Raw genomic sequence first — 15,490 nt, 5'->3', positions numbered from 1 at the left:
AATTTCCCGTTATCGGCACGATAACTATCCGTCCGATAGTTATCGTGCATCCCTAATTATTGTTATGTGATTGTTTGATTTATATCCTGTGAGAGAAGGGGCAGATACAATAAGAGTTTTTCTTCTCTCTGCTCCTTTTAATTCAGTTAAGGGGATCTTTTATTTTTTCTTTGCATCAATTTTTATTTATAAATGAATGAAATAAACAAAACAAATAAATGAATAAATGGTGATAACTTGTAATAATGACCACCCCTATGTCACTGCCGCCTTTGTTACATCCCATTCTGAAAGTCTGGATTCGTCCCTGTTAGGGCCGCAACGATCATTCAACAAAATCGACTATGTCGACAATAAAAATTTAAAGACGCAAATTTTAATAGTCGACGCGTCGTATTATTTTTTTTATTGTCGTTGTCACATAGTGAAATCAAATACCGGGGGGGATTGCTCATTTGTAACTTCGTCTTTTTTCTTCTCTGTTTCATTCTTAAACTTTTCTCAGTAAAAGAAATGGGCATGCGACTGCCCCACCAGTACTTAAAATCTTGGTTGGAATGGAGTCAGTGCCATCCTCATGCAGATATGTAGGTGTTCATTGGTGAGCCTGGAACGGCACTTGCTTTTGATCATGTTCATAGTGGAAAAGGCTGACTGACAGTTGTAAGTCAATCCAAACATAGTCAAGGTATATAATGCTACTTTGGTTATTCCAGGGAACACACTCTCAGGCATAGTCTGTAGCCAGACAGTGGCAGGGTCAGTTGCCTCAAAATCTCCCGTAATGCAGCATTTCCCTGCAGATCAATGAGCTCAAGCTGAGGAGATCCTGCATATGAGCCCACTTGAATGTTTGTGTCACCTCCCTTGAAAATCCTCTGACTTCTCTGATGAAGAAAGGATTCTCGATGAGCAGAAGAAGCTGCTGCCCAAGGCTGAAACTGTCAAACCTTTTTCTGAAGTTTTCAATAAGCATGTTAATGAAGTCAACATGGGGAGAAACATCTCTCTCCCCCTGGTTCTATTCCTGCAGTTATAGGTAGTGTTCACGCTCTTCTTTAAGATCCTCTTTGAAGATGTCCTACTTCCTTTGTAAAGATCAAACAGCCGTCATCAAATCAGCAACTGAATTGTTTGGCCCTTGCAGCTTTAAATTGAGCTCATTAAGATGTGATGTAATGTCACCCAAAAGGCAACCATATCCATCTTGTGCTCATCTTGCAGAAAAAGTGAAAACTGTGTGGCTCTCTGACTCTTGACCTGTTCTAAGAAAGCTACTATTTCTTTTCGAACAGACCAGAAACGTCCCAGTGCATTCCCTGTACTCAGCCATCTCACATTGTTGTGCAGTAGCAGGTCATTGGCATTTGCCTCAACATCTTCCAGGAATTCTCTAAGGAAGCGATGCTGAAGGAATGAAGATGTTTAAAGAAGTTGATAAGTTTCATCACTGTGTTCATTGCTTCAGCAAAATGTTCTGATAGAGTGGCATACAGAACTGTCTGCTGGATGAGACATTGGTAAGCAATAAGATCTGGGTTGTCCTCTCTCATTCAGGGAACAGCACCTCTCTCTTTTCCCACCATGGCAGGAGCACCATCTGTTTTAACAGAGACAACTTGCTTCATATCTATGCCTCTCTCTCTCAGCAGCTCTTTTATTGTTGCATACGTCCTCTCCTCTTGTGTGTGTTTCAAGTGGTGTTACACCCAGCAGGTCCTCACAGAGTTCCTTCTTATCTTTGTGAACAAATCTCACAAACACTAAAAGTTGGGCATTGTCAGTAACATCTGTGGACTCATCAGTGGCTAAAGATATGCATGATGCACTCTGAACAGCTGTGTCAAGCTGTGCCAGGACATCATCTGCTAATATTTCCGATTTTATGGTTGCTGTTGAAGCTGACATTGGGATTTGTTTGATTTTTTCACACATCTCATCTTTTGTTTTCCCTCAAATAAGGTCTCAGCAAAAGCATGCCAGCACTCCTTCACAACACTCGCATCACTGAAGTTTTCTTTTATGTTTCCCCAAAATCCACGATACCCTTAGTGAACATTCCTGTTCCATTCTCTTCCATTCTCGTTTAAAACAACGGTTTCCTGCATCCACCTTCCTTCTTTTGGAGCATGCCATGCTGTCATCAGTGTGTCTTCCTCTCCGCTCCTGTGAAATGGCTACGAAGGGTAAAGAAACTATATAGTTGACTCAACTGAATGACGCTATTGTCGTATTAACTGGAGTAGCAGCGCCCGCCTGGTGTCTAGCCGAGAACGTTGTACAAAATTCTATATGAAAGTCATCTATTCTTGTGGGTTTATCACTATTTGGTCGCTGGTCTGGACAGAAGTATCAGTCGGGCTGGATCCGGAGTGAGGTCCGCCATTTGGTGATACCTGGTGTAGCGGTCAACTGATTTTGTTCCACTCTTCTCCAGCGGTTTCTCAAAGAAGGACATGACATTATTGCAGAAGAGAGGATGAACTTCCACAATGCCTGCCTCTTCCTTAAACCCAGCAGCATCTCCTGTCAACCTGAACAGTTTTTTAAGATGCCTTGGACATTCCTCACCAATGCTGATGAAGTATGACCTCAGCAGACCCCAATTCTGCATCAAGCGGGTGATGGTGGGGTTGAGTGAGAGCCATCTTGTTTATACATGGCGCAGGATTTCATGAAATTCCACATTACACAACTCACACAACTCCTTTAAAGACTGTTCTTTTAGCAGAGATGGAGAAGAAACTGTAGATCTTCAAAACAACAGTTTCCACATCCACTGAGAGCTTCTTCAGAGCTTTTTTTACAGCGTTATGCACAATATGTGCATGGCAGTTGCCACAAAGAATGTCACTGTTGGCCTCTTGTAGTTTTGTGAAAACTGAGTTATGGATGCCATAGTTAACATTCGCATTGTCAGCACTGAAAGCAGAAACATGATCAAATGTTAGGCACAGATTTCCAAGAGCGCTTTGAATTGTTTGGAATATTCCCAGGGTTTCCGCTATAAAAAAAATGGCACCGGACAACGTGACCGGCAGGTTTTCAATTTACCGGACATGCGATAGATTTCCCGGTCCGGGGGGGTACTTTTCAAAGGGCCCCACCCTCTCCTGTCAAATTTCGTGTGGACCAAATTTCAATAGAGTGGTGGGGGACTTTATTCAAAGACATGCCCAAAGATCAGGACATATATATAAAGTCTACTCACCTGCAAAGCAAGCCTGTAAAAAAATCTATTCCTGTTATTGAGTGGGGGTGTATTTTCGATCGATGTAATCTTTGTCACTATACGTGACAAAGCGATTTAAAAAAAAAAAAAAAAGTTGTTCTATCTTCAAAGTAAAGTTGTGTAACAAACCTGAGTGAACTGATTCCAAAAACAGATTATAAAACCCTGCACTGTGCGTCAATGGGTAATGAGGAGTCAAACAGCGGAGTACCGCAGACAGCTCCCGAATAATGACAGTTAGGATCCGCACCTAGACAGCGACTATGACATTTGGGCTCTATAGGGTGATCTGTCACTGCATGAGTGAATAGCCTCATGGAAGTTATATTTGACAAGTCTTCACATTATTTACTAACGAATTTCGTTAAGGCAACTAATTTGGTGCTTTTAAGGTCATGCCATTAAGTTAACATGGATCCTCACGTTTACGTTAAGGGGCAGACTTAAGAATAATATCAAAGCATGTCAATTTATAAAACTTTATTTTAAAGCATGGGCTGTATCAAATTAAATGAGTGCCATCAAGTGACTCAACTGATTAACTAAAATAAATATTGCACAGCAGAAGCTTGCGCTGCTTTAATATAAACATAAAGAAACAGAATGTATTTTTCTCAGATAACACTATCTGCAAACAAAACAACAGCTGGACTGGTCATTTAATAACACGACGTGCTGACAACTTGAAATAAAAAAGTCCGCTTTTCTTTTGAAATGCATAGGTAATAAAACTCTAAACGAAAAAAAACCTTCACATGTTTCAGGCTTTCCCCACACATTTTATGCTTCACTTTTTACGCATTTTGGCTTGTTTGAAGTGTCCAGCAGCTGCATCAAAATCAAAAGTGTGCAGTGTCTCCCCGCAACTTGAAATGCGCATCAGTCTTGTGACTTTGTTCTCCCCCAGGCGACTTCGCTGTGCTGTTTTGATCCGGTTCTGCAGGGAGAAACCTCTCTCTGCTGGCACACTGGACACGGGAATCACACAGGCTATCTTGGCCAGTTTGGCCCATGCCGGGTAGATTTCGCTGAAATCTCTGATGAGAACTTCGCAGGCTGTAGAGAAGTTTAAGCCTCCATAGCCGCGGAGCGCTGTCATCACCGCGATGGCATCTCGTTGCACACTTATCAATGAGTGGAGCTGTAGGTGCAGGAGACTCGTCCTCACTTGTAACTTCTTTGCCGAAGTGACCAATAATGGTTTGGATGGCTGATTTAGCATACTCCCGAAGCTCTGAACAGACGGAGTGATAATTGATCAGTGTTTTTTTTAATGAAACGTCAATAAACAATGTTTGAAAAACAAACAGGCCCATAGTACCTAGATAAACTTTATTTTTAGTACAGTGTTATTTTGTCATGCAGACTATAGATTAGATACTACGAATAGCCTATTATATTACTTTTGTTTTGATTATGATTACACAGTAGGCTGTATGTCGTGGTACAAGTTATCCAATATGCTCTAACTTACCACTCGTTCCTTGTGGGTAGCAGGAGGGGTTCAGAAGGACATCAAAGCAGTTAAGTAGATCCAGTGAATCCTCAGGGAATCGGTCGTGTAACGCATCAATTAAACACTGGATGTAGTGCGCTCTGGCTTTTTTGAAAGCCTGCACGGACCGGTCACCAGCCTGTGTCACCTGGACATCCCTATACATGCTGTCTTCGCACTCCGCCTGAAACAGCTCCTCTTCTGGCCCGGGCGCATCTCTTAACTGAGTTAGTGCTGCAATTGATGCTTGAACCGTTGGTCTGATTGTGGCCAGATTAACATCGTCTTTCTGGAAAATCAAATTCAGTTTGGTCATCACAGGTAACACGTCTGACATTGCGTGAGTCAACGCGATGAAGCTGTATGGCTGGATTTGGCCCAGGAGACCTTGGGCTTGGGCATTGCCTCCAACAGCCTCTTCATTTAGCTCCATCACTAGAGCAGGCCAGTTAGTTTTGATGCTGTCCACTGCCTTGTGCAACGATAACCAGCGGACAGTGCATGGTTGCTTCAGACTTGTCATGTTTTCGTCACTGAGCGTTGCAGTCAGTTGACGGAGGCGATTGGTCCTGCTGGCTGAATGCTTATAAAAGGAGTACACAGAGGCAACAGTGCGCTTGTAGGTCCCTATCTGGCCAACAGATTTTGCAGCATCTTGTGCGGCCAGTGCAACTTGGTGTGCAATACAGTGCACCTGAATGGAAAATGCACTCTCTCTCCTCAGAAGTGCACCAACTCTAGCACGTTTCCCCATCATTACACTAGCTCCATCCGAGCCAAGGCTGATGACGCGGGACAGCTCCACATTGCTCTCGCAGAGCACCTCAACCAGTTTGTAAAAAATGCACTGTGCAGTCCCGGAGTGCAAGTCATAGTTTCCCAGCAAAAGTGTTTCAACTCTCCCTTTGACTTCGAATTTGACGTAAATAATCAGTTTCTTGTCCACGGTTATATTAACTGTCTCATCAATAACTCCAATGAAGTCACTCCCTTTTAGCTTGTCATCCAGCTGCTTCATCACAACACTTTCTAGCGCCTTCTCCATGTCATCAACGGAGTCGCTGTGCCGGTAAATGCCTTCAGGTGTGACAAAATCTGGAGCCTTAACTGCTCCAAGTAGCTCAGTCAGCCCCTTGTACTGGTGACATGCCATGTTATTTTTGGTCATATGGAATACAACTTTCAGCTGAGAGTACAACTTCTTGCTTAGTATTTCTGTAGCCCTCTCACAGTGGCCTTTCATTGCTGTTTGCTGTGAAAATAAACTGACCGCGATGATGTGATCACTGCACTGGCTGTGTTCAATAAGAGATGAGCTTCTCATATTTGTTGACCCTCTGGTAAATCCATTTTTCTTGCCCGACTTTTCACAATGAGAACAAAACATTTTTTCGGTTCCATTACTTCGCACCGTAGCCAGGAATTTTTTTTCCATCCATTCGGTCCGAAACAACCGACTTTTCATTTTCTTCCCGGCAGGAGGCAAGACTTCATCTGCTGCAGCCTCCGGGATTTCAGCCTCACCAACATCTTTCTTCTCTGAAGTATTTTTTTTTGGTAAAATAGTCTTTTTAATTTCGCCTGTTTCGACATCTCTCTCCCGCTATAGGCTAGCTATTGTTGTTGTACTGCGCGCTTTGTCGGAGCAAACGAAACCCATGCTACAAGTTTAGTTCCGCTTGAAAAAAATAAAATAAAATAAAAAATTTTTAAAAAGTTTTGTTCCACATAGACCAGGCCTATTCATAAAAGATAAGATTTGGGGTTTTATTGTTGTTGTTTTTCTAAATAAAATGATGTGGAAATTGCCCTTTTTAATTCAAATTTTGCTTGGAGGGAATATTCAAATAAAAATTGAGCTTGGAGGGAATATTTTTCACCGGACATTTTGACCGGTGGTGATAATGTTTGTCGGACATTTGCAGATTTTACCGGTCAAAGTCCGGTAATTCCTGGATAACGGAAACCCAGACTATTCCATCTGCACACACCTGGATTTTCCACAAAATCTATCAACTTGTTGACTAACCCATCCTCTGGAGTGAAATATTGTACGACCAAGGGAAACATCTTCCGGTTGTCCTTGTTAGAAGCATCAGTTTGGACAGAGAATAGGAGTCGATTTTCATCACTTATCGAGTTTTAATCACCTCTTTTATTGCCTTTGGTGCAAGGACATAGACTACGACTGCCTCAGCTTTTCTCCTCCCACAAGACAACTTCTTTGCAAAGCTGGAGTCATTCATTGTATGAATAGCCAGCTTGAGTGCACAATCAGCTGAATTGTAACTTAGATTGTGCTTCATAGTGTGGTAGATATGGGCTACATCAAGTCACCTTGAACAAACAAAAAAAGTGAGTGAGTGTATATTTTTGTGAAAAATTGTTGCACACTCAAGTATGAACCTTTCCTTTAATTTTAAATACTTTTTGACACACCATATCTACCACTGGCGATGCTTGGTGGACAAAGAACCTATCCAGTGACACCTTGGTCTTGCTGTCCCTTGTGTTCTTTGCGTGTCCACCACCAGAAGAATGCTGTTTTACATCAAAGAGTCCACCATGAGCTACAGAAAAAGTCCGTCGGCAGAAAGTGCACCATGCTTTCCTATCCTGTGCCTTTTGCAGCCAGGAGATTTTCCTACTCCCTCTCGACTCAGTACTTTTGAAGCCTTTTCAGCTTTTTACTCGGGGCGTAGCCAAGAGCTGTGCCTCCATGCCAGTGATATCCATGCTGCAGTGTTGTGTTGTGTATTCTTCCCAAACAACACTGAGTGACAGCGCTTCCCCCGATGAGGTGAGCCACACTTTGTGGCGTCATAGCGTGTGAGTGTTCTGTCAGCTCATTGATCACAGAGCATAGTCTGTGGCTGTTTTCGAATTTGCCTACTACATACTGCTTATGAAAGTAGTATGTAGTAGGCACTGCCTACTACATACTACTCTGGAATGTAGTATGACTGTTCAGTTGGGTCAATTTTGTAGTATGCTAGGCTGGTTTTCAGTTCGACTTTTTTTCCCCAAAAAACTTTATGGAAAATGTACAAAATAAACAAACCACAAGTAACTTATTTGCAAATATATTGCCAGAAAGAGCATTTTATATTAACTTTCAGTGGTTGAGATGATGAGGATTTCTTTTGTGTATTTTTTGTGACGGCGTACCACGGCCACTTAAGAAAAAAAAAAACCCCATCAACAATAAACATCACGCGCACAGTACAGTATAAAGAACGAGGAGAAGCGGGAAAATTTGAGGTGGTTGAAATATAGAGGATACAGTACAAATCAGAAAATGTCATACTTGTCAATGGTTTACACTAATAATGCCGCCAGATGGAGAAGAAGACAGGCTGCAAGAAGGAGGAATCTTTTGGAAGCCCAAGCCTTTTGGAAGTTTGCCAATACCATGAGATGAGAAACAACCCTATTCCATGATGCTTGGAAACTTCACTGTTGGTATAGTGTTTTTTGGGTGATGTGCAGCGCCATTTCTCCTCCAAACATGGTGTGTAGTACGACAGCCGAAAAGTTCAATTCTGGTCTTTTGGACCAGAAAACATTCTCCCAGTTTTCTACAGGCTTGTCAAGATGCTTTTTACCAAACTTTAACTGAACTACAACATGCCTTTTCTTGAGGAATGGTGTCTTGCGGGCTGAGCGTCCATAGAGGCCATGGCGGTGGAGTGCCTTGCCTATTGTTTTCTCTGTAACAATTGTATGTGCTGCCTCAAAGTCTTACTGGAGCACTTTCAGGGTGATCCTTGGCTTGTTGAGTACTCTTCTGACTACCTTTCTGATTCCCTGGTTAGAAATCTTGCAAGGAGCACCTGTGCGTGGCCTGTTGATGGTAAGGTGGTGCTTCTTCCACTTGCGAATAATGGCCCCAACGATGCTGATTGGAATATTCAGGTGCTTAGATTTTAGTCTGTAACCAGTTCCATACTGATGCTGAGCAACAATCAGGTTGCGAATGACTTCAGAGAGCTCTTTGCCTTTACCCATCGTGAGGTGTGTCGTGTTTAACTGCTTGGTGTAAAAACAACCTTTTTTATAGGACCATCAATTTGCTTTAGCTCAGCTGATGTTGATTTGCACTAATTGAAAGTTCAATTAATAATTACTGACAGATTTCAGGTGGTATGGTGCATTTCCTTGCCAAAGTATACAGCCTTTCCATGGTGTGTTCAATACTTTTTTTCCTGTGTTATCGCACTCAATTCCTCATAATCATTATTCATGGACTTGAATGTCATGATTTCTTTTCATGTGTGGATTATTTGAGTTAATACCAATGTCTGGTAGAAATTCCATTTGAATTGCAGCTTTGAAAAAAAAAATGATGAGAAAAAGTTGACTTCAATACTTATTTTCCCCTGTTGTGGAAATATTCGTTGGGTCTGAAATCATTCACTAATTCCCTCCTCCCTATTTCCTACTCACTATTAAGTGAATCAGATGTAGTGGACTATATAGTCCACTCACTCTGCTAAATTAAAATGATATTTTGGACACTAATCACTCACACGCCCACCGGCCACTGACAGTGACTTAACCTCTGACACTCAAATAAGATGACGCTTATGGACGGCTGGCGATTTAAATATTCTAAAAAAAGGCTTTAAAACAGCAGTTATAAGTAATGTTTTACTTACCATAGTTTTGCTGCTATGAACAAAAATGATAGATGATTAAATCACACGTTATTTTCAATAAATAAATGCATACAATATATTCACGCCACAACTTTTTTTGAGTGCCTTGTGCCCATGTATCTTCCCATCTTTCCTGGTGCTCTGTTTTCCAAATTCTTCCTGTAAAACAGTCTACATTTTCAATACCTTTATAAAGCTACATTTTGACCTCAAAATGATGACGCTTGAAAATACAGTTCCAGTCCTTCTCTTGACCCTCTTTCAATTAATTTTTATCAGACGAAGAATCACACTTAAAAGACAAAGACAGTGAAGACTCAAAATGTTGTCAATCTGTAAGTTCAAAGATGATATTAATCCTTTGCGTTTATATTAGATGTATTAGATTTGTGAAATAAGTCTGTAATGTCATAACGTCAGACTACATCCCCTGCTGGGAAAACTTAGACATCTTACAGTATTGTAGCCACATTAACCTACTGTGCAATTTTTACATACCTTTTCATCACGTAAAATTTCAGAACATCATATTGTTAGAATTAATATCTTTATTTACCGTTTAGACGTCAAACTCAGCACTGCCAAGTGAACTCCCATATTCCAGTCCTGGCTATGTATTTTAATGGCCAAAGTGACTTCCACCTCTCCAGACCCACCATACTCCACCTCATTGGGATCCTGCACGCACCATCTGACCAGGGCTGGGAATTTGATCTGGAGGTTCTTGTTTTCTTGTTTTGGTGTGGTTACCCGGGCCTATGGCATTCCCTGCTCAACTGTGCATTTGTGCAATTGTACACAGGGTTTCAAAGAAAGTCATCTCCTTAAAGAACAGGGTCATCTACTTGCCACCCCAAGATGAACTTGAAAAACTGGTGCAGGCTTTGAAAATCTGTCAGGATCTGTGGTCTTCAGCCGTGTTGTTGGCAGCATTGATGGCTGTCATCTAAGAATCAAGGCGCCCCATGAAAATGTGTAGTGCTATCTGATAGGGCTGGGCGATATGGCCTGAAAATAAAATTTCTTTTCTTTTTTTTTTCTTTTTTTTTTTTAACAAAAAATTTATTTACGATTTTTTGACGATTTTTTTCTCTTTTAAAGAAAATAATAAGTACAATAAGTACAAATGACAGAGAAAACTCAAAACTAGTTGTGTTTTAATTTTGTCAAAACTTAATAAAAGTAACCTCTATTTGACTCCTGGAATTGACTTTTCTGCTCTTCTACTGTTTCAATAAATTTACTTTGTAGTTTCAAAGGAGGCAGACTTATTTAAATTCACATTGAAAGCTGCACCATTTTGTACAATTTGAATTTGAAAATACTGCTAGGAAAAGCATGTACAGTACTGTTTCAGTGCACTACAGCACTGTTCAGTTATATTCTACTTTTAAAAGATAAAAATAACACACTTTGTCTCAGCTCAGCGCGCCGCTCTGTTCGATCGCCCATCGTTGTCCCATCTCTCTCCCCGCAGTCTACTTTCACAAATCATGATCCGTCCAAATCACCATAAGAGGGGATTTTCTTCAGTAGAGTGGGGATGTTCTGAGAAAAAAAAAAGTAAATTTTTTCACTATCTAAATCCCAAAACGATCAGAGTATTAACTTCGAAGAGCAGCAGGTTTTACTCACGTCAATCACATCATTGACAATCTGCAGGTGAACCGAAGAGGGTCCTGGCTTTGTAAATGTTTCAGTCAGAGATCTTGATCAAACTCCTGAAATGTGAACGATAGAAAACATTGTATTGTTGAAAAGGGATTGAAACGTTCACTGAAGAGAGGTCTAGTTTATATTAACCTCTTGGCTGTTGATATGGACCAGAAAAATTTGAATTTTTCGTTTTATGAATCATCCACAAGGAAAAATTCAAATTAATTGATATAGTTGTTGTATTGCCCAGGCGTACTATCTGAACAGGAAGTTGTTTTATTCAGTTCAGATGCAGGCTGTGTGTGGCCCCCAGTGTCAATTTTTGGACATTTTTGTTGGGTACAAAGGGTCAGCACATGACCTGAGGGTTTTAAAAAATAGCCCACTGTATGTTCAAAGCCTATACCAACCTGAAGGCTATTGTATTTTGGGTGACGGGGGATATCCCTGTGTGTCACAGCCAATCACCTTCATTACACCTTTCAGGGAGCCTGTGAGAGGTGCAGTGGCAGCTCGATTTAACAGGCATCATTCAAAGGCCCGTTAAGATGGCGCGCTATCTTTTTCAAGGCCGCGGAAGTGAGCCCTGTGTTTTCTGATGAGGTGGTGGCTTGTTGTGCCATCCTCCACAATTTTTGCCTCCAAGATGGTGACATAATGGGGCCAATTCAAGAGGCCCAGAGGCAGGATGATGGTGAAGACCAGCTTCAGCCTGACTTGCAGTGTGGGGAGCAGTTGCACATGGGCGTGGCTGCAGCCCTTTCATCTCCCATTGAAAATCCTTTGGACGACTACAACTTTATTTAAAAAAAAATGCAGAAATAGTTGTGTTAAGACTTAGATTCATGTAAATTGTTCAATATTTATATAAGTTCTAATAGTTGTAAATAGTTGTGAATATCTAGGTATTGGTTGCTATGAGTTGTTTATGAAGTCTTCTTCCTTCTTTCTTAAAAATAAGCCATGTAGATGTTGTATCAGTTATCTTAAAATCAGTTCTTTCAAGTTTTAATGTTGTGATGTTGATTGTAAAACTGGTTCATAAACCATTCTTTTGTGTGGGTTTCAAATTTATTATAACTATTCTACTATTCTTTCTAAAATGTTTAAAAGCCTTTCCTCCCTGGCTTCCTCCCTCCTCGCCCTCTCCTCTGCTCTCTCCAAAAACTCAAGGATGTGGTCACTGCACCTCTTCCTCTTAGGCGTAGGCCCAAGCCTCCTCTGCTGCCCTGCCTTGCTCTCCCTCCTCATCTGCTGCCCTCCCTGGCTCTTTCTCGGAGACTGACAGGACTGACTCAGGGGATTCTGGCTGCAACATGGAAGTGTCTCCACATGCTGAGGCAATGAGGCATGGAGGCCTTATTGATGGCCTCCCACCTATCGCCTCGTCCATGAGGGATAACCAGTTACAAGTCGCAGCAGTGGCCTCCCCCTGACTCAGTGCCACTGGGAGAATATGAAATGCCATTCTCAATCTAAACTGTAATTATACAGGCCTACAGTTCAATGAAAAACAAAATACAAACCTTAAATGTCTTTTTTAAGTTTTCCCTCTTTTTGGCTGCCCTGGCAGGGGTGACCTGGTCAGCCAAATTCATGTCTCTCAGCACAGTCCTTCAAAATGATAAAACAAAAGCATACAGATATATGAACAATAGGCTACAAGGTATATCAAATTCATTAATAAGTATAGTTCACTAGAGAAGTATAATTTAATAACATTATACCTCCAGTATAAAAAAAGCGAACATCAAAAGTGAAACAACTGTCAATTTTCTTAAAAGTACTTACATTTATAAGTCAGCTCCTGTTGATCTGGACGTGAACATCTGCTCTCCTGACAGTCTGCCATTTTCCTTGGTTTGAACCGCAATGCATGATGGTATTTATTGCTCATATAGTGAGCATCGCTAATACCGTACACTACTTTTCAAAATGCATTGTGGGATACGTTGAGTGGACTTTATAGTGAATGAACATGCTCACTCAGATTTCGGACAGCACTACAAAATGGTGTAGTGATATGATGCTCATATAGGGAATAAGGAGTGATTTTGGACACAGCCATAGAGTTTCATAAGTCAATGGAGGAGTCACATTAAGAAGAGAAGGAGAGAGATATAAGGAGTTGTATGAATATTGAAAGAGGTCTCTGATAACGCCTGTTATCAAATTAAACTAATAAAGATGTCTGTTTTTTGGGTTTGAATTAAACCAAATGTAAAATGTTAACTTATAGACAAAATAAGATGATGAGTCTGAAAAGCTGTTTGCAGAGTCTTACAGCGCTTTCTAGATGTTCTTACATTCAGCTTATTGTTTGGTTGTTAAGTTTTTCAGAGATGTCATGATTTGTTTGCAAAAATCTGAGTGTCAGATGAGCAGTCTGTTAAAATCATCGACCAAACTTTGGTTCAGTGAAGGCAGCCACGAGCAAATCAGACAGAAGCTTTCATCTGAGTGTTTCCCTTCATTGTCCCAACAGGGCCCTCTGTGCTAGGCAGGACCAGGTTCCTGAACCGGGTTCCAGGAGCCCAGCAGTCCATGCAGAAGACCACCCCTATAATCCTGGACCAGGACCCAGATCAAGAGGTTGTCACCACCACCAAAACTGAGGTGATTACAGCCGGGTGCAAGGAGTTATTGAGAGAGTTATTGAAGATATTCATGATGATGGCCAATATGAGAGTGTTATTCAGTGTGTTTCAGAGAGTCCCAACATCTGAAATTGTGAATATCATTAGTAACTCCCTGAACCCTTCATGTTCTCTCAATCAGTCAGGGTGGAATTAGAGTTGCAGGTTTGTCCTTCTGTGTTTTCAAGATGTCTCTGTCTGTCTCAGTCTTCAGAGCCTGAGGAGGAGGGGGAGCTGCTCATAGTGAAGGTTGAAGAAGCTACAGGGACCACGCCCACCCACCAGGGGACATTATCAGACCCAGGCATCAGCAAAGGAGATGCCCAGCCTCTTGCATCGCAGCCCACCACCTCGGAGGAGGACAGCAGACGGCTTGGTGAAACGGAGGTCAGTGGATCTGACATCGTCACCTATGTTGTCAGCAAGACACCTGAGACTCAGAGCTCTGACCCCACCCTCTGCTCCCCGCTTACAGGAAGTGATGTCAGAGCAGTAGGGGCAGAGATGACAGTTTCCTGTGACTATGTCCCAGATGACAGGAGAGAAAAGGAGTCCCTGCTAGAGGTGATAGTCATTGATGGAGGGGGGGCATCAGACAGAAAGGGGGGAGGTTCAGAGCAGACAGAGAGACAGAGAGACAGACATCAGCAGGCTACATCCCCCATGGTGCAGCATGCTGGGCAGGTGACATACTCAGATCCTCCTACTGGATCGTACAGAGGAGTCTCTGTCTCCAGCGTTGGCTCCACTTCCAGCACCAACTCCTTTGTTGTGTCTCTGCGTTGCCCAGCAGGTCTCCATAGACCCGCCCACAGTGGCCCACAGCTTGCCTTTTACCATGCTGCCACCATGGAGCGTCCATATGGTTGCACTCGCTGCTCAAAGCGCTTCTTCCTGGAGTCAGACCTTCAGAAACATGCAGCACGCCACACCCGGGAGAAACCATACACGTGTTCTCTATGTGGGAAGAGCTTTGTGTGTCAGAGCCAGCTGGACATCCATCACAATGTTCACACAGGGGAAAGACCCTTCAGCTGCTCCGTCTGCAGTCGACGTTTCTCCCACCCCAGCAATCTGAAGAGGCACCAGAAGATCCAGCACTGAGCTGCACACGTCACGCCAGGGGTTGGGGAGGAAAAGGAGGAGGAGGAGGAGCTGTGTTTTCCTGTTAATTACATAGGCTGTCAGATGAGGAAGAGCAGGTGGAAGAAATCAGAGGAATCAAACCAAATGATGTCTATTTTCAGCCTGTTTTATTAACAAACACCAGACTGAGGATAGGGGAGCGGCTGTTTACTAACTTCAAAAGTACAAAATTTAACAGCATTAAAAAGGAGGTTATTATACATTCAGAAGTTTTAAAAACTCATCAGGAGACATGATAGTGTTCACAAACTATCCAAAACTAACACAGCACAGACGAACATCATCAGACATGAGGAACAGAGTAACAAGACAATATCTACTTCAGTGATTACTGAAGGCAGATTGGTTCCCTCATAGACCTAAATGATGTGATAAACGTGCTCATATTTCAACCATCTGTTGGAAAAACTACAGATATAAGACACTTCCAAAAAAAAGTCACAAGTTTTGCAGTTTGTCTGCGGAAATCAAAGAACACTGAACACTTTATATTATTAAGTTATAGGGCTCTAATTTCGTGGCGCAGCGCAGGGGGCGCAAGCCTGGCGCAGCCTGCGCAGTGCTAATTTCGTGCGGCGCACCGCCGTGCGCTGCCAATTTGACAATTTGGTTGACCGTCTGGGTGTGACAGCGCGCCAGGGGGAGTTGATGGCGCACCAGGGGGAGG

At 42.2% G+C, this 15,490-nt stretch overlaps 1 protein-coding gene and 1 long non-coding RNA gene across 3 annotated transcripts in view; one reads left to right on the top strand and one right to left on the bottom strand.

Moving 5' to 3' along the window:
* The window catches only part of LOC141803562 (uncharacterized), a 78,416-nt gene that overhangs the window by 13,088 nt on the left and 49,838 nt on the right, over positions 1-15,490 (top strand). Inside the window, exons 2-3 of one of the 2 annotated variants that reach the window (XR_012599575.1) lie at positions 13,527-13,657; positions 13,885-14,879. Coding sequence is in view for 1 of the 2 variants with exons in the window: in XM_074687687.1 (XP_074543788.1) it covers positions 13,527-13,657; positions 13,885-14,064 (311 nt within the window). In the remaining variant the exon portion in view is untranslated. The remainder of the gene's footprint in view (positions 1-13,526; positions 13,658-13,884; positions 14,880-15,490) is intronic. The other variant, XM_074687687.1, reaches the window with a different exon arrangement.
* On the bottom strand, positions 10,801-12,599 carry LOC141803304 (uncharacterized). The gene is made up of 3 exons (XR_012599552.1): positions 12,568-12,599; positions 11,021-11,106; positions 10,801-10,933 (listed from the first exon to the last, which is right to left on the bottom strand). It is a non-coding gene; the product is annotated as an uncharacterized LOC141803304 (long non-coding RNA).

The sequence above is a fragment of the Halichoeres trimaculatus genome, unplaced genomic scaffold (genome assembly GCF_033239565.1).
Source record: "Halichoeres trimaculatus isolate MK-OKI-2021-1 unplaced genomic scaffold, fHalTri1.1 fHalTri1_scaffold_2, whole genome shotgun sequence".
NCBI classification, from domain to species: Eukaryota; Metazoa; Chordata; class Actinopteri; order Labriformes; family Labridae; genus Halichoeres; species Halichoeres trimaculatus.
The sequence above is the reverse complement of the archived record's forward strand: the minus strand, read 5'-3'. Positions and strand labels throughout refer to the sequence as shown.